At 32.2% G+C, this 26,402-nt stretch overlaps 1 protein-coding gene and 1 long non-coding RNA gene across 6 annotated transcripts in view; one reads left to right on the forward strand and one right to left on the reverse strand.

Annotated features, from left to right (window-relative positions):
* LOC114122537 (protein muscleblind) overlaps positions 1 to 26,402 on the reverse strand; it is a 160,715-nt gene that overhangs the window by 61,274 nt on the left and 73,039 nt on the right. For all 4 annotated transcript variants that reach the window (XM_050207835.1, XM_050207834.1, XM_050207832.1 and 1 more), the window contains one exon: positions 15,019 to 15,508. In XM_050207835.1, coding sequence (XP_050063792.1) covers positions 15,019 to 15,204 — 186 coding nt within the window. In that variant the 5' untranslated portion in view covers positions 15,205 to 15,508. The remainder of the gene's footprint in view (positions 1 to 15,018; positions 15,509 to 26,402) is intronic.
* LOC126552816 (uncharacterized) lies at positions 6,607 to 7,595 on the forward strand. Of its 2 annotated transcripts, none has more exons than XR_007606270.1 (3): positions 6,607 to 6,698; positions 7,247 to 7,408; positions 7,497 to 7,595. It is a non-coding gene; the product is annotated as an uncharacterized LOC126552816 (long non-coding RNA). The 2 variants fall into 2 exon arrangements; XR_007606271.1 differs by having other exon boundaries at positions 7,501 to 7,589.

The raw sequence follows: 26,402 nt of genomic DNA on the forward strand, positions 1-26,402 counted from the left end.
AGTATGTCTGTGAACATTATATTTTTTATATATACATTTTTTTTTTGTTTCTTCGAATTCGCCTTACAGTAGTAACTATATGATATATAGTATATACTTGTGTATACTTTTGTGTGTATTTTCACTGACTTATCAGAGCTCTTCGCATTAATTGGGGTTTATTTCGTTTACATCGTTGCATTTTTAGTAAAAATGTTTATGATTCTTTAAAATTCAATTTCGCCTATAAGCTGTTTTACCTATTAACACGATTGAGGTCACAGGTATAAGTATATTATATTATTTTAATCTACAAACATATAAAGTGAATTAAATAAGAGAACATAAGATGACAGGAGATTGCGACGAAATGAAAACGAAATCGAAATTATTCAGAATACGAGTGTGAAATAATCTTGTATTTGAATAATAATAATATAATGCACATAATACATTACATATATCAATTTCAACCCAAGTACGTTTAATCACGGTTAGTAGAAGTATATATTATACTTTGTTCAATGTCAAATTTATATGTATATATATATATATAAATAATTTCTTCGTTACTCTTATAATTATTTCCAATGAAAATAAACGTCAAGTGCGTAATGTATGTCATAGTGTGTCATGGTAAAATTGACAAATATTATTTACTATAAACGTTTCTATGTAATCGATCACGTGGAAATGGTTAAAAATGAAATGTACTCTATGGCCTATGCGATATATTATTATTATTATTATTATATAGTATGCATGATATGTATTAACCTTCTTATTGTTTTATGTGATGTTTTAAATAATCGCTAAAAATAATACTTAGGTATTCTCTGCCAAGAGAATATTATTTTTATACTGCATTATCTATCAAATGGGAGGATTTAGAATAGAAGATTTACGTAAAAAAAAAATGTCTCAGAGCAGTGTTTACTTTATAGTATCATTATATTAAGGTGACCGCACAACGTTATGTCATTTGGAAATTTAATAATAATATACGTAAAAAAAACTCGATGGAACTCAGACGAAAAAGAAAAATTCGTTTAAAAATATATATTATGTCGAGCATTCGCTTTGTACATCAAAAATAGAAGCATTGGCATTATTTCCGTTGATATATTATTATTATTATTTTTTATATTTACCCTTATTGAAAAAACACATACATATAATATGTGTGTATATATATTATTATATATGTATGTGGGAGCCTACAGTACAGGATTGTTTGGTCGGTATAGACCAAAAACCAATTTATCCGAAATTCTGTAAAGGTCAGCGAGGACATAGTGCTCTCGGATGTCCCACGAGAAACGTCGACCTGAGTCAATTGCATATATCTATTCCTCTAAAAATAAAATAAAATGAAAAGGAAAAAAACCGCTCACAGCAGACACAGACGCATACACACATTTTCACGTTTTATTTATTTTAAGATGAATGGCACAAGCAATTCCGCTTGAGATTAGGAAGATAGCTGTTACCTATCTAACGCCCGCAAAGGAGGAACTTCCTATGTATAGGTATATATTATATATTATATGCAATATAAATAAATAAAAAAAAAAACGGCCTTCTTACAACCTTTTTCTCTTGGCATTTTCAATTTCGCGACAATGTTTTCGAGTGATTTTTTTTTCCTTTAAATTTCTCATAATAAAATATATTAACTTTTACACACAAAAGGGACAGGTTAGCCGGTGCAGTGTTCTGCCCTGAAATAACTTCGCTCGAGGGGAAATATATAGCGCGCGTAGCACACGTTCTGTGTTGTATATAATGGATTTTATACCGCGGACGGGGCCGGAGGCTGAAGAGTATAAATTAGTATACGTATTATAAATTGTATAATAATAATATTGTAATGTACGCGTTTCGTACTTATCTATTTTTAACCGAAACCGTCAGATCGCGATGCTGGGGTGACGTACTGACGTGTGTTCGCGTGTGTGAAGTGCTCTGCGCGGGGCACGTTTAAAACACACATTTTCGAGTATAGCTTTTATACAACGTTTTATACGTTTATCTTTCTATTTAAATATTTGATTGCTGCGGCTGTGTATGTGCTAATTTAAATAATAACAATAATTAATCAATGAGAAAATCATGCGGCAGCGAGACTTAAAGCTATTAGCGACTGCCTTATCTCGTCGCCGCGCGCGTGTACGTACACCTACGTCTGAGGATTGTTTATAAATATTTTAAACGCCCGAGTTATTAAATGCCACCCGGTTGCCAGTCGTTTTCGGAGCTGCCCTGATAGTACGCCAAAACGCCAGATTTACTCTTACGTTATCGCCTCGTAGATATTATAATATTATAATGTTTATTCGTTCACTCGTCACCGGGGCTAGGTACGTCGTACGCGTTTTCCATCACCGAAGAAAAGCATCATTACACGCATTATCCGTTGCCTGAAAATCGTTAGAATATGATAATACTGTGTACATAGATGATCCTAAAATAAAATATAACCATCAAACGGCAAATATTTTCACCCAGTTGTAGGGAAACTATAATGATTAACTGTATAATAAATACAATAATAATATCGTTGTTTTACCTACCTATGCTTAAAAGCTTTTCGAACAATTTGTTTGGAAACACTACAAAATAATACGTTGTAACTCATCGGTGAAAAATAAGCGTATGTTTTTATCGACTAAATAGGTTTTAATGACGGCCTGAATAACATCGATTTGCATTTTGATTCGTGGTAAACAAGTGGCTTTTAGACTAAAAATGAAAAACCCTCGCATAGAAATAACCAAAATATTATGTGAAAATCGTGAAAAATCACGATTTGTATATTTATATTAAATATTACGAATGTTTTGTAACTACACACTTACCCATAACGAAACGTATTTCTATCGAACTCTGCGTTAAACGTTTTATGCACGGTGCGGGATAAAAAGTGTGTTTGCACACAATATTATTATGTAGTATAATAACTTACTGATTAGACTAAAATATACAACACATTTATGTAGATTACATTTACTTATATATCTATGCGAAACACCTATTAATCATCTAAATAAATTACGGTAACGTTTAAAATAAATCAATAATATAGTCGTTGTTCAACCTATTCTTCAAAACGTTTATAAATACAGGATGAACATGAACAAAATTGTGCGTGAAAAATAGATTGCAAAATACTCAATAATGCAAATTTAATATTATTAATTATGCGTCATAATATTATATAATACGTCTAAGTTAAACTGTGTAATATTATTATTTAATATCAACGATGTAATATCATAATATATATATAGCTACCACCACCTCACCACAGCGTATGTTAGGTATACTATTTTAAAACTACGATGGAGTGTTAAACAAACCGAGCATGATGTCACTTTTGCCACCCTGCAATAATATCGTCGAATAACGATTTCTGCGGCTGCAGGGCGAACGGTCACAGTTAATATGATTTTATATTTTTTTAATTCGGTTTTACACAGAAAAACCACTACTGGCACGCAATGCGGGAATTTCCGTGCCCGGAAAAACTGTTGCTGTAGCGTTCTATAGTAAATCCATACATATAGACAGTGCCCGACAGGGAAGAGAAAAATACATCATTACGCACAGGTAAACACAATTACTATTATTGATAATATAATATTTTTTCAAATATTTTTCTAGCGCAGCAACGACAGCCAAACTACTGACTAACACGCCACTACGGCTACGCGCGGACGTCCGTACGTCATATACCATCATTATTGCGGGTATCGTTAACTATGATAGTGAAATGTACGGCTAAAAGCGTTATATATTTTCTCTCGTGGCGCAGGTACATAATAAAAGAATTTTTGTATAAAAATGTATACGCGTATATATTATGTATTATATTATTACTATTTTTCTCATAGTAAAATACAAAATAATACGAAAACGGATAAAACGCATGGGAATAATATAATATATGGCTCGACGCGCGTCACGCGGTCGTCGCCGGTGACGTGACGGTGCGGGTTTTTATTATTGTAAAATGGATATCTAACCGAAGTTATGTGACAGATTTAAAAACATATTATTATATAAATATAAATTCGTTTCGAGTATTTTCTTCCGTCTACAACGAGCGTAAGTATATAGACTATAGTTTATTTGTGTTGTGAAAAAAAATTTTTTTTTGCAAAAAAGTACCTACCATTGGTTTTTTCACCGGGTGTGAACTTTGAAAGACACAAATTTTAATATTCAAAACTTTCCTTGGGGGACAAAAATAAGCAATTCTTTCGTCTGTAGTGGTATTATAGCTGTTACATCCACTCGCTAACCAGCAGCAACAAGATATTGTGTTAAATTAAAGTAAAGCAAAATTAACTTATTTTCGAAAACTATTTTTGAATTTATTATTAAAAGAAAACCTCCGTAGCATACCAAACAGTATATGCGTTTTATTTATTAAAAAAAAAAAAAACTCTTAAACTTTGATTACGCACAGAATAAGTAAAACGAAACATTATTATAAAGTAAAACTCAACGCGTGCTTTTGCACACCAAATAATATTATGTTTTGTGTTTTTATTTAAACATCTTTTTTTTCCTCGCGGTAATAAGCCTTATATATATAATACATGATGAAATCGTAAAGTAGAGTTCATCGGTCTTGTTCGGGATTTAACTTATTGGCGTGTATTACTACGAATCCGAAATTTTAAAAGTTTAGTCATTATTTTTTTTTTTTATAATATTTTTCGTCGGGAAACATTAGTGTTGTGTGTTTTTTCATGGGCAATAATATTATGGTATAATGTACCTCGAATGTGCGTAGTTGGCGCAGGTAAAGCCAGACAGGTAAACTGCATTGTAAACAATTTTTTACGCGTGTACATTATTACACATTCGTATAAAAATATATTGTTATGGATAATATTGTAACAAAATATCCCTTAACGGGCAACATCCAAACATCGGGAATCGTTAACTAAGCAAATGCGAAGCTAAAAGCGTAATATAAATCTCTCATGGTGAAATTACGTTAAGGAATTCACGAATAAAAGTGTGTACCTACATTATTATTTTTTGTAATAAAATAAAATAATACCAAAACGCATGGGAATAATAATACGCTTCGACACGTCTCGCGACAGTATAGCTTGATGACGGTGCTCGTTTCATTACATAGGTTCTAAAATGGATATCTGATCGGTAATATATGTGATAGATTAAAAAAAAATATTTAGGCGTAAATTCGTTTAATTAAATATTGTACGTATTTTGTGAGAACAAACTACAAACCTAATCTTTTGAATAGCGGGTTTAATTTCAACGATCGACAGTGGGACCGCGGTATTCGGAAGTTTATAAACATAGCACACGCAGGGATAAGAAATGAAATAAAATTTTTCGAATTAAATTTAAATTTCGCTTACTGCTTTAAGCTTTTTATGATATACATTTATTATAATATTTTATTGATTTTACCATTTTTATATTACACAATATCTATATTTAATGTTTTTCTGATATTTAATTAGATTTAAAAAATACTTTTTTCGATTAAAAATATATCAATTTAACATCTGCATGATTTTAATTTTGATTTCTACCTACTAAAATGATTGTTGAAATAGGTCAAAGAAAATTTAATTTGAGTTTTTATTGCTTATTTTATTATTATAGGTATCTAGGCTGTACATAAATAATATTATAGACCTATTTATTGCTATATTATTGAATTTAAAATTCAAAATCGATTTATTGATATACATTTTTTTTTCAATTTTTATATAATTAATTTTGAATTTTTAAATACCGTTAACAAACATTTTTATTTTTATTTTTGAGAATACTTTTTAACGACTTTTTATCAACATTTAAAATTGATATGCACTGCAGGGTAACTGAGACGACATACACATAATAAGTAGGTGGGTACTAGTACCTATATAACGCCAAAACGGCAGTAATTGAAATAATAATATCGCGTACCGCGTAGAGCGGAGAACACGAAAAATTGATTGGATCATTAAGATTTTTTGTTTGCTCACTTCCTGTAGACTAGCGTGACAATACAACGACGGTATTAATATATCATTAATAATATGCTGTTTGCGATTGTTATGTCTTAAACGTATAACAATTATTATTATGACGACAAAAAATAATAATAGAAGAACTGCTACGGAGGATGTTGTCATTGGAGCACAGAAAAAAATTATGTAATAATATAACGATCGTCGTCGTAATAAATATTATATTTGTAAGTTTTGCCGGCATACACTTAAAACGTGATCTGTCTTTATTCTACAGTGGTCTTTTCGTTCGATTATTAAACGGCACGTGTACGCTGACAACGAACGGCCAAAAAAACTGATTCGGTATTCATTCGTACATTATATTTTATTATAATAGACCAGATTCATGAGTAGTATAAAATAGAGATTTCCAAATGTTAATTCGTTGACCCATTGACTATTGGCTGTGCCTCACGCCGAAACCAGAAAATACAATCCACCGCTATTTTTTTAAGCTGGTCACAATCGAGTAACTTTGAAACAAAAATCAGCACAATATATTACCTACCTAATTGATTCTTAATTTGGCTCAGTACACTGCTGACAGTGAATAGTTTTAAATTTTTACTTTATAATTGTATGTATATTAATTCGTTCTATAAGCTATCTATATATAATATTAAAATATACGGCGCTGATATTGTTCCAGTGTTATCGACGTGAAAGAAATTCGTAAGTAAAAGTAATTTATTATAATTTGTTCGCTGAGCTTAAGGTGAAGGGCAAAAATTACATATGGTAGATTAGCAACAACTCAGCGGCGCCCGCGAACAAAAATATATCAAGCTTGTTTCACAATTTAAAGTTTTAGGCATTAAATTAAATTTTTCTCCTCACGCAGAGATGATTAAAAATAAAGCTATGCGTAATTTGGACTTTATTAAGCTCACTTATGGCTCATTTATAGATATTATTCCCTTGAAAATTGTATATTCCTCTCTTGTTTGTTCTCATTTAGAATACTGCAGTCTTATTTAGATAAATAACAAATCAAAACAAAACTCTACCATACAATCTGTTCCAAATAATTGTTTGCGTTTTATTTATTTTCTTTAAGTATCTTACATTATCCGATAAAATCTGTTGCTAATTGCTATTTTTTTTTTAATTTTTGAAAAAATAAGACGTGTTCTTTATAACAATAATCACATGGTCAGAAATATATAAAAATGAATTTCAGTCAAAATTTTGAGATTTACGATAGAAATTTTTGTTTATAGATGGTTGCTATTAGTTTTAATATATCATAATCGATAAATAATATTATCGTTTTGGAAACGGCGACTGTAACGCAGTCTTTATTCAGAAAATGATAAAAGGGCCAAAAATTATTGGCCCTCCCCCCCTAGTAGAAATACTCTGGCTATGTGTCTGAGATCACGGTAAGGTTGTCATATTTACTAAAATATTGTTAAATATAGTTGATTTAACCTAATTTTTTCATAAATAATTAAATAATTTTATTATTAGACAGATTAAAGACTAACCGGAAAAGATATGGTTAAGATTGATTTAAATTTTAAACTAGTATTATCAATAGAACATATATCATATTATGCACTACAGCGCTTCTCCTAGCGCTGCTATTTGGAACGTATACTCACTATGTATGAATGATGCAAAATGAAAGGACATCAAGAATAATGAATGAGGTATTTGGTTATTTACAATAATATGGTCTATTGAGAATAGATTATTCTTAAGTGAAATAAGCATGCATACTGAGCTACTGGAACGATTCGATTTCCCTGGAGAGATTCTTGTGTAATGTGATTATTGTAGCAGTTGCCGTGTACGGATCAGCCATGATCAGCAATAGTCTGCAATGGTTAGCGGAGTCAGCAACAACGAGAGGGTCAGCGGATTTTGGGACTCCAGAACTCTCTATTTTATAATATACTACTGTCATGTAATAAGATAAAACGTGTTATTTATTTGCGACAACCACACATTATAATAATATCATATAATATAATGTATATATAATGTATTAATATTATATATTATATATTATAAGAGCCAAAGTCGATTTCGCAAAGTCTAGGCCGTCACGAGTAGTTTTAATATTTTGATTAATTATTATTAGCTTTCGACTTGAGTTAATTTTGTTCTGCCAAATTATATTGTGTGTGACTACGCGACGTGCCGAGTTATTTCGCAATCAAACGATATTTTATTATAAGTAGGTACCCCACCAGTACAATGTGTAGTATTATTATTTTTATTATTTTTGCAAGTATATACGCTCAGACAAATAGTTTTCGTTTTATTTTTATTTTTTTCGTTCAATCCTATTATGTGGAATTGTGTATTATTATGACATAATACAGAGCTGAAGAATCATCTGATGCTTTGCACCTACTTGCTTCCTAGGTCACCTGATCTTACACCATTATACTTAATCATAATCATTAATATAAAACTAGTCATAATTTAGTAAATATTAAAGCCAATTACATTGGATATAAGCATAGAATGAATTTGAGTTACAAATAGACAAATAGTCAAAAAGTATATTTATATATGTACCATTACTACCTATATACATTTGAAATATTATTCTCTTATTTTATGAGTCATATTATATAGTTCTCTAAACCAAAAAACTAAAAATATATTACATGCATTTAAAATCGGATGAATCATTTTTAACAACCATAGCTGCATACAGCTGTTAATGATCGGGATGGGGATATTCAACAAACGATAGTGGACCGCGAACACTTTTTTTAGACTTTGAAGAATTTCAAACATTATATGTGAATAGTTCTGACCTAAATATTTGTCTGTTTGTAAATAATACTTGAATTAACTCCTTGGCTATAAACACGTGTACCTACATGTACATGATATATATTATGTAATATCCAAAATGTTATTTTATATGAGTAGCAGTAACGTTTTTGAAAAATAATTGTGTAAAAAAAAATACTTTTTGTCTCATCCATTAGAAGATTTTTAAAAGACGACCGTGTTATACACAGAAACAAAAATTCTGTCTCCAAACATATGAAATCGAAAATGTACTTATGTTGTGTAAAAAAAAAAAAATAATAAAATAATAAGAGAGAGAGAGAGAGAGAGAGAGAAAAAAATTCTTCTCCAAAAACGTTGTAAAAATTTCAAATTTAACGAGAAAAATATGTTTTATCAAAAACATGACGGTGTATAATATTTGTCGAGAAAATGACTCGGTGGTATATAAATCGGCCTGAAGTACAGTTGTATACGCGTAGGTAACCTAACGTAGGCGTCTAAAACAAGTCACCGTACTCAAATTACGCGGTTCGCAAAACTATACATTATTACGTGTATGCGTGTAAGTAATATACAGCGGAAGGGTCGTCGCGAAGCGCAATGCGTTTGACCACTAATCCGATTTAGTCAGTATACATAATATGTTATTATACCCACCAATTATTACGTAACGTTAAAAAATCGACAGTTACAATAGTAATAAAATAGAATCCAAACGAGAGCGTATATCGTTAACGACGGGCTTTCGGTCCGTTTCGAACAATATTCTCTATTACAATTATCACGGTATAATAATAAATTGTCACTGTTGGGTCGGACACGAACCAGTAAAATATATAATATTTGTAAGTATGCGAATTTAATAGCTCGGGATACACACGCGCTAATTACGATTAAAAAACGTTAACGTTTTCAACAAACGAAAAAAAAATCACCAACATACCAATTAACGGAAAAATAAAAATAAAAAAAAAGGTGAAAAGTTCGTGATGCTCACTAAAGACGATCGGAATTGATTTTAGGCGCTTGGCGAGTTGTTCTGTGACTATAATAATAAATAGGCTTATATACTACGTATATAAAAAGTAATATCGTACGATATATCCATAAAAGATGTCATCTAAAGGTATTATAAATACTCGTGTCTGATACGTAAGTTATAATAAGGGCCGCGATGTAAGAAAACTTTTTTTATTATTTTTTGACGACTACTTAATGACAAAAGGTTTTGTTTTTACCTACACAATCATCGAATAAAAGTGATATGATAATAATATATAATATGATATACCTAATATTATTAGGAGGTACCTACCTATACCTTATAGTCTCTGTTCCACAGCGGCTGTATACCTGCCGTATAATAATAATAATAATAATAATAACGTACGCTCTCGAGAACGAGGCATTATGATAATAAGCGATTGTGATAATCGAGAGAATCAGCATATATTACGGTTATACGTTGAAACTTTTGTCATGAATATTTAAATGCACGACTACATATTATTATTATTATTATTATAGGTTTGGATGGATATAATGATATAATATTATATTATGCCGTCCATATAACATCGCATACACGCGGTCGTATATGCAAAGTTTATATAACGTTATAATATTATAATGTTTGATATACTATATCTACTAATATCATATATATATATATATATAAAGGTACCTATACGATTTGCCGAACGCCGCCGTATTTCGTTTGTAAAGTACGTTAAAATATTTTTAATAATTTATATTATGTACACGTCAAGAAGTGTCGCATCACGAAACTAATAGTATAATTTAAATAATAAATTACACCTTGACCCAATTATGCACGCTGCCACGTGGTGCCATGATATTATTTTATCGCCCCGAGTGGACGAACACGCCGAGCGGACGTATTATAATTTCATCGGATGCCGCAGCGGTGTGGCGAAAGATCCGCGCGTTCATAAATTAGTTTTAATTTTCCCCGCACAGAGTAGGTATAATATAGTCATCGGTATAGAAACTTTTGATTCGTGTCCGTTCCGAACGTCATCGGTCGGATAAACGTCAATGAAACATATTATAATATATTAATACAATAAGTACCAACAATATAGTTGATGAGATTGTTGATATTTCAATTAAGTACGACATACACACACACACACACACTCGTTTGTCAGAAATAAAACGGAATATACAGACATCGTCGAAGTGTACGCGTAAACTATGTCGGGACAGACTGTAGTGCAGCGAATTATGTAACTATACAGACTTACTCAATACGAATATTATATCGCAAAACGTTTGTGTCCCGTAGTCGAGTCGTCGTGATGAATTTGTGAATTTATACCGCACGAAAATTCATCGCAAATAACGATTATTGATCGTGAAATCGTTTTTAGCGATATATATTATTATTTACCAAAACAACAACGATAATCATAACAATAATACAAACTCAAATGCTCGCCAAGTATAAATCACGTATTAGTCGATAAAAATGGTTGTAATAATCGAGTCTGCAGGTTCTCAATATTATTGCAAGTTAAAATATAAAAATATTCATATTTAATACTCTTAAAACTGAAGTTTGAAAGTTATTCTTCGCGATATGATGTCAATAACGTCATTTGTTCATAATATTATATTGTCATCGAATTACAGAAATTTGATTTGTATATATTATAATATTATTATGATAAGTCATTAATCTACGCAGCGAACAACGAGAGATAGCGGAAGACCAATAATTCGGATTAGATTTCATGATATCGATATAATATGATCAATCGGCCCACTCGATCAATAATAATCATTGTTATTCGGTAAAATGATTGCGCGATTGATTGACGTACGGTGAATTGTTTATCAATTATTAACGTACATTTGCTATAATATATTATACACTAATATCACTATAATTGTTTGAACACTGTATCCATTATACTACAGCAATAATCAAAATTTCGATCACTGTATAGTGTTTCCGGGAATACGTGAGTACGTACACATGTCATATTATAATATTATAATATACGAAGAGTGCAGAACGACCGATTATTGCGTCGACAACAACAAAAAAAAAAATGATAAACATAATAATTTATGCTGATATAATAATTGTTATCAACTGTTTTTGCGCGTATATTAATTATCTATTTCGAAAACTAAAGTTCACGACAAACTCAACGTCAAAAACATTCGCACGAGATGCACACACATCCACAAATACGTGAATATTTTGCACATAATACTATGGCTGCATTCAATTTGCATGCCATTCCTCGAAAGGGTCAGTCCAAATTGCATATCATCTCTTAAAAGGGTTTGCGAGTTGTATACGCTCGAGTCATGATGGGCATCAAATAGGCTGTTTTATGATATATATATATATTATATTATATTAATTGCATTTCGTTTTTAAAACATATATATATATATATACACTTTTTTTCAATTATTAAAATTTGTAATTAATTTTGTATTAATATTCGTATTCTAAAAATATATAATTTTAAAATTATTTCATAAACCGTTATAGTTCACTTATTTTTTAGAAACAATAATGGAATAATTTTTGTTAATGGTATGCAGCGGGGAGATATTGTGTTAGCTATTTTGCAAGTAGATTTGAAATAAATATCACAATATGTAAAAAGGTGAAGGTTCTGTACGAGGGTTCAGTGATTTTGAACAAAGTTAAACAATACGACATTATGAAACTTTAATGTCTTTAAAATGTTAATCATATAGGAGGTATATAAATAAATTATGGATATTATAATACTTATTGTATCACTGAATTACTCTAGAAATTGAATTTAATGTTTCTTCAATTATTCATCAAATGCGATGTTTTTAAATAAATACGTGTACCAAGATTGATGTATTTATTAATTGTGTTTCAACATAAAATTATAAAAAATGACAACTTGTCATTTGTACAGTCATAATAATATATGTATACGGCATTCACTATTCAAATTCAAATTAAAAAAATAAATATATATATATATATATATCTATGATAAATTTATTTTTTATTATTAATAACGTGTAAAAGAATTTTTATGAGTATTAATAATGATCAAAGCTATATAACAGTATATATTGTATAACGTGTAGCCAACACACTGTACCTACTACATTTATTATAGTTTTAAACATGATTAATATTCCACATGTTTGAAATGGAAATAAGTCACTGTCAATTAAAAAAATTATAAAAATAAAAATCAATGTAAGGATCATTCTTTTGTTTTTTTAACTGCGTTTAAATTAATAAAAAAATAAAATACCACTATATCTTTTGACAACATGAAAATCCGTTAATGACGCTCAACACTTAAACAAATTTTCTTTTCTATTACAAAAAATATAATATAAATGTATAAAATAAAATATCATTCACCCGTGTTGAAGTAATACTATACTAGTCGGCAAACCCAATTATTTGTAAAATATTTTATTTGCAGCAAGAATAGTAGCAGTTGTTGGACAAAAGGTTTGACGACGTTCGGCCTGAGATTGTAATAATCTGGAGATGCCAGACCGCATTCAATGTATAGACACGACTATTTTCGGTGATAACTGCTGCAGATAATATTATCATAATAACGACGTTTACAAAATATACATAAAAAGGTCAGTCGACGGTTTTTGAACTGTTTGCCACCAGCAGTTTACCACTACAAAATCTAAGTGTACGTGTATATAAATATGCGGCGCATTCACAAACCGTCTGAATAAAGCGCCTGATTAAAACAACGACGCCGCTACAAAGGTATCGAATAACCAACTTGGTTAATCATTAAGTCTCTCCTTTCTAAAGCCATTCGCCTGTCGTGGTGCCTTTAATTTCGAAAATTGGATTACATGCGAGCCGAATATAATGTATACATGTACACTGCTGTGGGACTGTGACGCGGACTCGCGGATAAATTAGCGGGTTGGCTCGTCTATTGCATACTAAATTTTTGTCGGATATTTACGTCACGCGTACACCCCCCCACCAAAACGTAATATACGTATATATACATTTGCAGGTTTATCGTACACCCGCATACACGTGTAGGTGTATTGTATATACGTATGTGATATATTGCACGACACGATCGCACTCATATTACGTATGTATATATTATATTATATATAGGTACGCGTGTACGGTGAATGTGTAATCATATACCACGCACAGCAGTATTATAATAAATAATAAATATACATAAAAACACATGCATAGTGCATAAACGTAAGCCCAACGAAATAGAATTTTTTCCCTGAAGGGGTAGGGGGAGGTGGCCCCGCCACACTTCTTTAATTCACATTTGTCATTCCTTCCCCCTCTAACCGAGGCTCTAATTTTTCAAAAAAACAATGCATCCGCCTCCGAAAATTTGATATTTTTAATGCAATGTAATACCTAATAATATTAGTGTTTTTTTTTTTTTTGAACAACACGTAAAAATAAAATAAAAATCGATCGACCACAAAGAGAGTGGCGGCGGTTAAAAAACCCGGTGGGAAGAACAAACGAGTACAAGCGCACCGAAAATAATTATTATTAGTTATTCGTCACCTAAAAACAGTATTCGTACTTTGTAGATATACCTACCTACCGCGTTGCACCCCCCGAAAAGCGTTACTGCTGTTGTTTCAAAACTATATTATTATTTTTTGTGTGTGCATAGTACCTCCCATACCATACATATAGTACAATCATTCCTAACTCCTTTGTATATGGGTAATGTTTATTACAATAATGCGCGATCGCGGCGGCAACCCGGTATTAGGTATAGCCGCTTTCGAGTCACCCGCAATAATGTTTTAAGCATAAATCGTAACGGATCTCAAGCAAAACCACTGCAGGTATGATCGCAAAACAACAGCTCGGGCGTATAATAATATATTTAATGGAATAGGAGCGTATATAATACGGAGCGATTTTTTTTTTCGAGCAACACTTGACATTCGTACATGCCTATAACCTCGGCCCAACAGATGGGCTAGCTGGTTAGATTAAGGGACGCGTCACGTGTTCTGCAGCGAAAACGTAATCAACCGTTATGCATATTAAAGACATGGCGTAATACTATATTATTATAAGTATGCGTGCAGATGATCTCGAGTGACATCAATGCGTCCGAGATAGAAAACCGGGAAATTTCTCTCTCTCGAAAAAAAAAAATAATAATAAAAAGCCACACACACACACACACATACACATACGCGCGCGTTCAAGTACCTTAATGCTGTCGTAGCAGGCGGTGACGCGGCCGTTTTGAACTTCCACATTGGCAGCCGGGTGCGCAAATTTGCAATCCGTGTCGGGTCTGGAGCACTTGTTCCGCTGGTATTCCCGGCACACCTCCAACTGCAGCCATCTGGAATCTTTTCCGTTCAGCAAATTGTTCATGTTTACTACGGCCATGTTTTCGCTGTTTTTATTTCGCGGAACGAAAAAAAAAGCCGTTTATATCCGTTTGCCGGACGTCTGTATTGTATTTTTTACGAGCGTTGCGGTGGACGGCTTTTTTAGGCTCACTTGGCGGCGCTTGTGGCGTCCCGTGACTTACCTATACTTCAGATAGGAAGTACGGTAGGTACACAATATTGTGGTTCCAAGAACGCGGGTATGATAACGTTATAATATTGTTATAACGGACACGGACGGAAGCTGCGAAGCGAACGAACCGTTTCTGGACAAGAGCGTTATTGTCACGTGCCTGCGGAGTCTGAAAAACAAAAGCAAAACAGAACATAATTATTATCGATTGTGATTCGTATTATGGAAGTTATATCTATTATAATAGCTAGATGTAAACGCTATACATTGTATCACATTTATGGGCAATTGAATTAAAACAACTACACATATTTATTATTTATGTGCTATATAATATTGTGTTCTATTCTATTAAATTAAAAAAAAAAAAAAATCATAAAACTACCCTCCGGGACAGACATATGTCAAACTGAAAGTATCAAATGGGCCAAATATATTGAATGGTTTACTGGACTGTACAAACGCATTTATCGAAAAAAACATTGTTATAACATTTTATTAATCTAATATAATATTATTATAATATATTATTATAACCATTGATAATATTTATTCGATTAAAGTTCATCAAAAGATAAGACAATGGATACCAAATATTGTATCATTGTCTAAGATAATTGTGATACAAAATATATTATATTATATCTTTTATTTTGTTCATTTCGGTAGTTGTGAGCCACATATTGATATTCCTAGTGACCTAGTCTGGAACAATCTTCCACGGAAAGGAAGGGGAGAAGTGAGTAATTTACTCAATATATCAATTACTAGGATAAGATATCGCTATCGATATGTATAATATTCTTTTGACAATAATATTATGTAATTTACAATATTATTATTATCTAGGTATATAGATTTTTAATACTATAAATTTAATTATGTAGTAGTGGATTCGATGTCATATCTTACTCACATAACTACTGTTATTTTTATTTATTATGTTAGGTAACTAAAAAAAGACACTTTTACTTAAAACAATTCGTCTACTCATTCTTAATATATTTTTGTTGCTAGACGTGCCTATTATCGGCGTCCGGCATACTTATTATGTATAATGTATAATGTATATAAAATATATAATATAATACGTGTGAACATTACATGATGTAATTGCAGTATGATCATAACTAAGCTATTTATAATAATAAACAAATAAGTGAGTTAATGTGTAATGTATTCACGTTAGTGCGGGTCACTTTGATTCGATACAAGACAATTGACTACAATATAAAACATTTTTTTTTTTATTATTTAATTACTGTTTGTCATAAAACTTTCCATTGTTTTTATTATTCCCCGCAGATCGAGTGACGCGTATCTATATAATAACTTGATCTCGCCCCCGAGTCGACCTAAATGTACCGCACAAATACACATTGTACAGAGGTTTCGATCTTAAGAGAATTCCCGAGTGTCCTTGTGGTGTAAAGTATAATAATACTGTGTGCGAGATGCAAATCATCAGTAAATTGTATTGGGGACGCAGCTGCATTGGTGCAGATCTCAGAAAACGCTTCATTATTACTATTACGATAATAATATAATAATATAAGATGTGCTATTTAAATTGTATTGCAATCAAAGTGCGCCGTCGTGGCAAATTGTGATGAGGCGTAGATAATAATGGGTTTATAATTTCATATTATATTATATTATGACCTGGACTTGATTTCGGTTAAAAAATATATTATTAACTATTTTTATTATTCAGAAGAAGACACTGGACACATTTTTCCGAGGGCCACCCGCGTGGTTATTATGAAGTTTATAACACGCGAAAAGTTATATTTAGACATTTAAATAATATGTATTTATGCATTTAGGAGACACCTACTACAACTGTGCCTCATATATAATGTTATAAGTTGGTAATTTATAACGGTTACGCGTATACATGATATACGCGCTCGGTATAATAATAATATTATATAATTCATTAATTTTACATGTTAAAAGAGCAGTATTTTTTTCACACCGACCCACGAGTCTTTTAAGTTTTGAAAACAGTCCTATATACAGTTGACACGTGGTAGTTTTTCTGTCCCCGGTGCATACGAGATGTGTATATATATATATATATAGGTACACGAGCAACGGTGGCGGTGGCGACGGACCGTGACGACGAGGGATTTTTTTTTTTTACTTCTCCACGAGAAAAGGACTTTCGCCGCGGGACGACGGGAGTGGAAGGAGGAGAAGGATACTGCCGCTGTCGGCGGTCGGTGGCACACCGGGAGGAGCGTGACGCGAATTATAAGATTGCGGCGAAAACGTGTGTACGAGAATATAATCATTACAAAAGGACGTGGTGGTGGTGGTGGTGGTGGTCGTCGTCGTCGTCGTCGTCGTCGGTGGAGCGTGCTCGAGAATTATTAAGAGCCGCCTAAAGACGTGCGTGTGTGTACGCTGGTGAGGGAGCCCTATACACACACAAGCAGTAAAGTCGTGTATGTATAGTGTAAAGTACACCGCAAGTCGGTGTAATGTAATAAAGTGTGTGCTGTATACGCCGTGTGTACAAGTGAGCGCGGTGAAGGGATGGATAATATGCCGAGTGACTGGACGACGAAAACATAAAATTCGGTTGTGTCGCAAAGTCCGCAACTCGCGAATTATATAATAATAACATAATATTATAATGTTATCTTTTTTAGACGTTCGGGAGCGACCAATATTACACCACGATAACGTGCGAATACGGTGATCGTGCGCCTACTCGGATTGAAAACGTATATAGATGATAAAAATACATAATATTATTATATACAACGCCAGGGCCGCGATGAGTACAAAAGGAGGGTTATAAGGGAGCTAATAAAGCTTCACTCTAATATAACTATTTAGAATACCGCGCGTTTACATTAACTAACGATTTTCGGTGCGATTGGTGAGTTGTAGTCTATTAAAGATGAGAAAGATAATATAATTGTAGACCGCAAACACAGAAAAAAAATATAATTTTGAGTTTATAAAAATTAGTCAAACAAATTAACATACATCAGTCTAGTTTTTAATATTTTTGTTCTATTCTTTTTATAAAATATGTTATTATGTACCAGGTTTAAATACACTTTTAATTATACTAATTATATTTGTTATGAGTCGACTAAATTTATAATTTTCTTCTCTAAAAGTTGGTATTTGTATAATGAAATAGAATCCTTTTTTTTCATTCCTAGTTCCACCCCTAATAAATCTCTGTGTAAGACGCCTACACGAAAACTATATAAAAATAATAACAGCATAGTGTTGATCTATCACGTTTTGATGAAAAACAAACGAACACACGCCCAAAAGCATTATACACACGGACGATTAGGTACATCAGTTTAATGCGTTTATATTATATGTATATTTATACGGATTATATCCGCGGAGTCTGCAATTTTATAGCAGTACACGTACTTTTAAAGTACCGAGAACTGTCGGGTCGAATATAATACCTACTATTACCTGTACCCATTATTAGGTTTTCCGAAAACGAAATGCACCCGATAATCCGATTTTCCGGGGACAATATCTGACGTGATCGCACGCCGACGCTCGCCAAATAATTATGATAATGCCACCCGTCGATGAGTCGACGACCTCCGGGTCGTATTGCTTCGGGAGGAAGAATAAAAATAAGAATCATTTGCATTCATTACCTGCACCGTAATTCGCCTTGATACGCGTCGCGCTTAATCCATACCAACTCGGCTACACAAAATAATTATATGTACATTTTTTTTTCCAGGACAGCCATAAAAATTGTCCAGTCTTCTGGATCAATGAAGTTATATCTAGTTACAACAGTGCTAAACAATGACATTACACAGGATCTGTGTAATATATACTTATTGGTATTCCTCAATCTAATATTCAATTGACATCGTGTCAAACGCGTTATATTTACCGCTATGTATCCGTTTCATAAAAATATGTTATACTACGGGGATGTAGGAAAATGCTTTTCAAACTCTTAGTTTATTAATTAAACGCTATTTTCGGTTACGTTTTTAAAAGTAATCGCGCGCTTAGAAAAGCGAGAGCTATTTCACTATATTATTATTATTATATCGTATAAGGCCCCCGACGTGTATTATACGCACGTAGCATAATATTATAACATAATAATACATGACTATAAAACGGGCGCAATCATAAGAATAGTGTGTTGAGGGTACTAAAATATTGTGGACAGCTGCAGACCAATGTAATAAAAAGTCATATTTTGAAATTTGTAGTCACAAATATTTGAAATATTATGATACCACACATGATGGTATAGCTGACTCCTATGCACAACAATAATATCATATTTCTATATAATATAGTCATTATTAAACCGTCAAACCATAAAGTTTCAGAGGACGAAGCAAGAGTCGTAGCTGTACGGTCTACCACTGCTGTGTAAGCTGCAAACACGACAACCGCAATTGGTCGCATGAGTACTCAACATATTTGAAATTAAAATATGGCATTGCTATATTATATGAATTATAAATAAAGACAAAAAACATGGGTGTCGGAAATATATTTCAAACCGTAGAACACAACAAAAAATTTAGCTAGTCTTGTCCAAATTTAACGTTGAAACACGAATGCACAATTCAAAAACTGTGAACTCTATCAAAAATATCGTTTTGCATACGAGTCTGCGTTGAAGTACCACATTTTATGTCTTTCGTGTCTTTGGAAACCGTCTCGGACGTGAACGCGAAGTACTCGTATAAGATATTTTAATACGCGTATAATATACGGTCAACTCGGTGGCCGTGAAAGCATCACGATAATCACTAACATATTCGCGTGAACAAAAAATAAGTTTTTTGGACTTCATCGTTCGAACTTCTTTTGCCGGGCACTAAGTATAATATAAAAAAAATATTATGGGTATTATGATATTATTAGGTACCTATGCGCTGCATGGTTATTGCAATAATTATAACAACTAACTCGGCCGATTCACGATTAATGTGAGCACAACGGAACGAAAATGAGACGAATAAAAACAATGTTAAAAACGCACAAAAAACTTACCTCCCGTCAGACCGTTGTCGATATGTATAATGTGGCGAGGTATATGTAACAATAACGGTAATTGTTTCAAACGGGCTTTTTTCGCGTCACCGAAGATGGCTTTATGATAATATAAATATAATATTATGGACGTTGACAGTCAACTGCAGAGAGTATAAATTATTACGGCGATAAAATAATATTACTGTACTAGGACTAGGATTTTTCAGAAAACGATTTTTATTATTACTATTATTTTAGATAGATAGGTCTCTTATTGTTATTTGTTAGGACGTTAGGTTATTATTCCGTATTCACTGCACATACGTCTGTGTTTCGCTTTGTTCCGATAATAAATAAAACGAAATTATTTTGTGTTACAAAAATCGATTTCCAGAGTCCGAAACGTAAAAAGTATACTTTTTCCATAGGTACAGTAATAATTTATTTATATTGCATGCTTGGCCGCGGGGGAGTTATAACCACCGCTACCGCCAAATATTGAAGCTTCGTAGTACGTATATATGACATCATATCCAATAACAAATTCGCAAGTGTTAAGCACCTAAATACCTCAAATTTAAATCACGTTGTTTTTACTATATTATGATACATTTTATTAGATCGAATTCGGTCTTGCTGTCACCAACGCCGACCACAATATACAAAAATTAGAACTGAGAATAATTATAGATGTACTTTGCATTATTTCCGAAGCTAGTCATGCGAGGATGCTCGTTTCATAATATAAATACGTTTCGTGTATTTTTTAATCAAAATATAAAGTCTTTACTTTTTTCTCTCTTGTAGAATTTTAGGATTTCTTAATTGAAATTCGGTTATTTTAAATTTTAATCTAAGATTTTTAATTAAATAAAAACAATTTGAAACGTGCTTACAAAGTTTTGCCTAATTTAATGTTATTAATCGCAATTTTTAAACAGATCTGTGAAAAATCAATATTATACGAATGGCGGTGGTAAATTAAATGAGAATAATTGTCTTTTCCAATTAAACAAGTCCACGTAGAAGACTTGAAGATGTGTAACCCTGAAAACTTTTATGTTTTAAATTTATCAAGAAATATCATTTGGTTCAAAACTCGTTGAAAATAAAGCAAAATGTATCTCTTTAAACATACCTATTAACTTTATTATTTAAATGCACTATTTTGAATTTTCCATTTATATTAAAAGCATTTCGTCTGGGTTATTTTTTTCTGGTATTTGTACAAGTACAACATTCGCAGGCCTAGTCACAATATGAACTTACAGATATTAATATACATAATATACATCATTATTATCATTATTTATTTATCCATACGTTGTAAATTATAAAGTTCGGAAAACAAAAATATTATATTGGATTTGTGCGCGTGGGCATATAAAAGTAATAATAATAGTTATATACCGGTGAATAAGAAATACAAATCACCGGCGTACGGACGCGCGAAAGGTATAAAATTAAATTTATCGAACGTCCGCCAAAATAGATATACGTACCTAACATAGACCATAAAAATATTTTATATTGTGCACGTCGCCTATTGTTATTTATCGAAAAACTTTTCTCTGGGGAGGGGGGCTCATATAGACCTATAAATGTTAACATAATATATACGCACCTATAATACTCTACACTATAGCAAACCGCGCGTATATATATTCATGTAGAAGAAAGCGAACGGTCTCGGACGACGAGGGGTGAGGGGAGGGGGAGACAGTGGAAAAAAAAATTACGCTGCAGCACAAAATCGTCAAAGAATGAATTCCTACAAAGTTTATGGGCCACGCTCGACCGTTTTTCTGAGTCTGTCGAGCTCGCTCTCTCGGAATATTATGCATCTGCAGCTATTATATACCGTCACAGTAATAATATACGCGCTTGTAATTAAAAAAAAAAAAAAAAAAAAGATCCCTAGACCGGAGGATAAATAGGGTCCTGTGGCGGTAGTCCCGACGGCAACAACGAGCAGAGAAGTCCGCGTACGCGTACCTCCTCTCCTCCGCCACACAAACACACATATACACACACGCACGCGTGCGTATATTTTTTTAAGGACTCTGGATGCTGCGAAACACGCCGAACAAGCACAAATTACAGGATTTATTTAATACAGCTTCAGAGTGCGTGCGTGCGTGCAGTGGTAGTGTAGGTGTATTTATGTATATATATATATATATAATATGTAATATAACGTATAACGAAATCCTGTGCGGGATTTATACCCCGGCTTTGTTTCACTGCGATTTTGTGACTATAAACGATTTTATGTACAGGGAAAATATTTGTCAAGATTTTTTCGTGTTATATTATGTTATATTATTATTATGACGGCGTAATAACGATTATACGCACCTGTCTGCGTAATATATAATAATATAATTCAGGCGCGTAACCAAGAGATTTTTTTTTTTTTTGTAAGAGGTGGGGGTGTTTTGATTTTATAATTAAATATTATAACACGGTGGGACGGAGGAGTAGGTCATTACTCACTCACCGTTGTAGTCATCAATTTGCATATTAATAATAATATTCAAAATATACGAAATAGAACCGTTGTATATTATGACAAAATATTTTGTAGAAACTTGAATTAAATAGTAGGTATACATAATAATATATTATATTTTTTTATACAAATACGGCTGTCGGAATGGGGGTCAGCCCTCAAAATTAGGCGTCTGTGTAATGGATTTTTTTTTATTTATTCTCTGCACGACACAGATACCTACATAAATCTACATTTATAGTAATTATTAAAGGTGTTTAAAAAAATTAAGATTTTCCTTAAAATATTAATTGTGAATCGTATATCGCATAATAAATCTGAAATAACGAACAAATCATCGGATAAAATCGTATCGTATTCAATCAGTTGACGATACCATTCACTATAGAATTACCATAATATGTAATTATGCAACGTGGTTTGTCTTTCGCTGAGAATCGGTTTTCAACAAATTGTACAATGGTTTATCATTGGTTTCTAGTTTAGCATTGTATCTATAATATAACATCTACTCAATAATAATAAAAAAAAACCTCTGTATTATTTTATTTATAAGTTATAATAATAATTTGAGGAAGTGAATATAATTTATATTGTTGCGTTTTTATGTATCGTATGAAATATTTAATGTTCAATATATTTTTTTTGTTATCATGCGCATATTGAATACCCTTAAACTAATAGTACAATATATTCCTCAATTGATAAGTTCAATATTGTCGTGTCCGACTCACTGAATATACTATTTGATATTTTAAAATATTAAGTATATACATACGCACATGATATTTATCAAATATAGAAAATGCACTATGCAGTCTATAAGGATAAAAAATAATAAAAGTATATAGAGCAATGTCAATTTGATCCTTGTTATATTTACATTTATTGTCTCTTTATAGAGCTTTTATTTTATGTTCTAATAATTTACTTAATACTTATACAATACAAAGTTATGTAATTTTTAATATGTTTAGACCTCAATAAGCGTAGGGATTTTTATAGAAATAATTTACTCATCAAGATCTACTACATGTTGTGCTTTAATAAGTCAATCCTTCTCACTCAACATCAAATCAAAAAGAGAAAATCGTAAATACGCCACTAAAATGTGCATAATATAGACTTACTGCGATGACGTAAGACACATAATATTATAATAAAAAAGTCTTAGCGAAATGGCATTAAAAAAAAAAAAAAAAACCTAATACAAATAAATCAAAATCGATTCTGGTTTTTGTAGTGTTCCGCTGTGTACACGACTATAACAAAATAGGAAAGTTCAATTTACGATGAGCGTGCCAAAGTCTCGGGTTTCTCGGTATATTTTATAACACAACACAATGAAAGATATGATTTCATATGATATTTCCTACTAACTATATTGTGTACACTGTACACTGTACAGTATAACAACGGTCGTCGGTCAATAAATAAATACATATTAAAATCAACAATCGTGACTATACCCATAATGTCGATAAAGTGATAAATAACGGACGGGCACAATAACGATGAGGATATTATAATATAAACTATTCTAAACTTGAGTTTAGAAACCTATAATAATATAAGCGTGTACACTGTATAATATTGTACGTATTTTTATTACGATACAGTGTATAGCTGGCATAAGTATATACCGTTTCGTGACGTTTCGCCGCATGCGATGCGTTGACACAATATTATAATATTATGCTTATTTTCATATTATTACTTGGCTTTCACGGTCCGAGGATGTCGTCCGACTCGAACGCAATATATTCCGCCGGCAGGCTGCAGCAGCGATGGGGGGGGGGTTACCGCTTGTTTATTTTACTCTGTATATATTTTCGCGTTTACTCGTGACGGCGGCGGTCGCGTGCGATTCCTAGTCGAAACACGGGGTACCTATCCTTCAAACGAACGTTGGTCGTGTATATACATGTGATATACACTTATGTATTATATATATATATATGTATATAGCTGGCTAGTAACACACTCAAAGGAATCGATAATCAGTCCCTGTCTGCGGTTGGTTGAACGCCGCCTGCATGGGGAAACAACGCGACCGTAAGACACGAGCGGTATACGTATATATACGGATACATAGGTATGTCCCGATGATATACGTTATGGGGAGGTACTCGTTCTACCCTTGTGCGCCGAGACTATTCGATTGACAATTTTCCGTTTTTCTTTGTGGCACGACAAGTGGCAGGCGGGTCTCGCGAATTCGTCTTCACGTGTATAATACACGCCGTTGTCGGTTTGTCCACTGCGGCATGCGTGAATATCTAATACCGCACACGACATTATAATATCATATATATATATAATATTAGCATATTCCTGCAGAACGAGATTCCTTTTATCGTGTACGAGCCCTGGCTGGCAACATATTGGGAAACGTAAGGACACGCGGATACTGTTTTACATTTTCCTTTGACGATCATCATTCGCGATGTCAACGCGGAAAAAAATATCATTACATTTCACTATATTATTATTACATTGTTTCCCACGAGTCCTGATAAACCACGATTGCCCGATAATATAGGTTAGGTCGGTTACAAATAGTGATTATTTCGAAGACAAAATCTATATTCCCAATAAAACTTGTTAAAAAAAAAAAAAAATGTTAATAATTGTTGTCGTCATAATTTTTTTTACTTTTATTTGAAGACAGTAGGATATATTTATGAGAACTTTAACAAATTAAAATCGATTTACGAAAGAGTAGATAGTACATCTATGACTTTTACGTTTTGAATTGTAGGAGACCAACATTTTGCGTGAAATCTAATCTAAACTTTGAACACTTTTACTTATAATATTACACATGAATAAAAAAAAATGTGTGGCTCTCTCAAACAAGTATAAATCTAAAAAAAATGACAATCACATCGACAAGAAATTATAAAACATATTATTTTCATAAATTTTCTTTTCTAAGGATTTCGAATCGTGTAAATCGTGTATTTTTTTTTAAGCTCGTTAATATTTTTCAAAAATACGTAAAAGTGCGTATGCCTAAAAAAAAATCTCCCTTTTACGTAATTTTCTCGTCGAACTTTATTCTTTTTGTAGTTTTTTATTTCGCTTTTCTTTTCACGTACAACCGAAAATTTCAACGAATCCTCATATAGGTACAATATATTAGAATACTACCACGTATGTCAAATAAGCTGCAATTACGTATAATATATGAAGAAATATTATATTTCTATCGATTCGTTTCGGCGTTACACAATATAATACTACTTGAGTAATACGTATAAACAAATTATAAGTAATTGAATATATGATAAGGTATCACATTTATCCGAGACGTTCGAAATATACTTAGGTACAGCAAAAGAATACGAATGAGACATTATCTCCGTGCTATTTATATGTTACAATAATTATATTTTAAGTCCCGTATTATCTATAATATGATGATTTATTATTATTATTATTTTTTTTTTTTTTTGAATCCGATGGGATAGTCGTAATATTATTATTGCTCCTGGACGAGATCGCCCCCTGTATCCACCGTCCACGTCTGACTTTTCGTTAT

This window comes from Aphis gossypii, chromosome X (genome assembly GCF_020184175.1).
Source record: "Aphis gossypii isolate Hap1 chromosome X, ASM2018417v2, whole genome shotgun sequence".
In the NCBI taxonomy this organism is placed as follows: domain Eukaryota; kingdom Metazoa; phylum Arthropoda; class Insecta; order Hemiptera; family Aphididae; genus Aphis; species Aphis gossypii.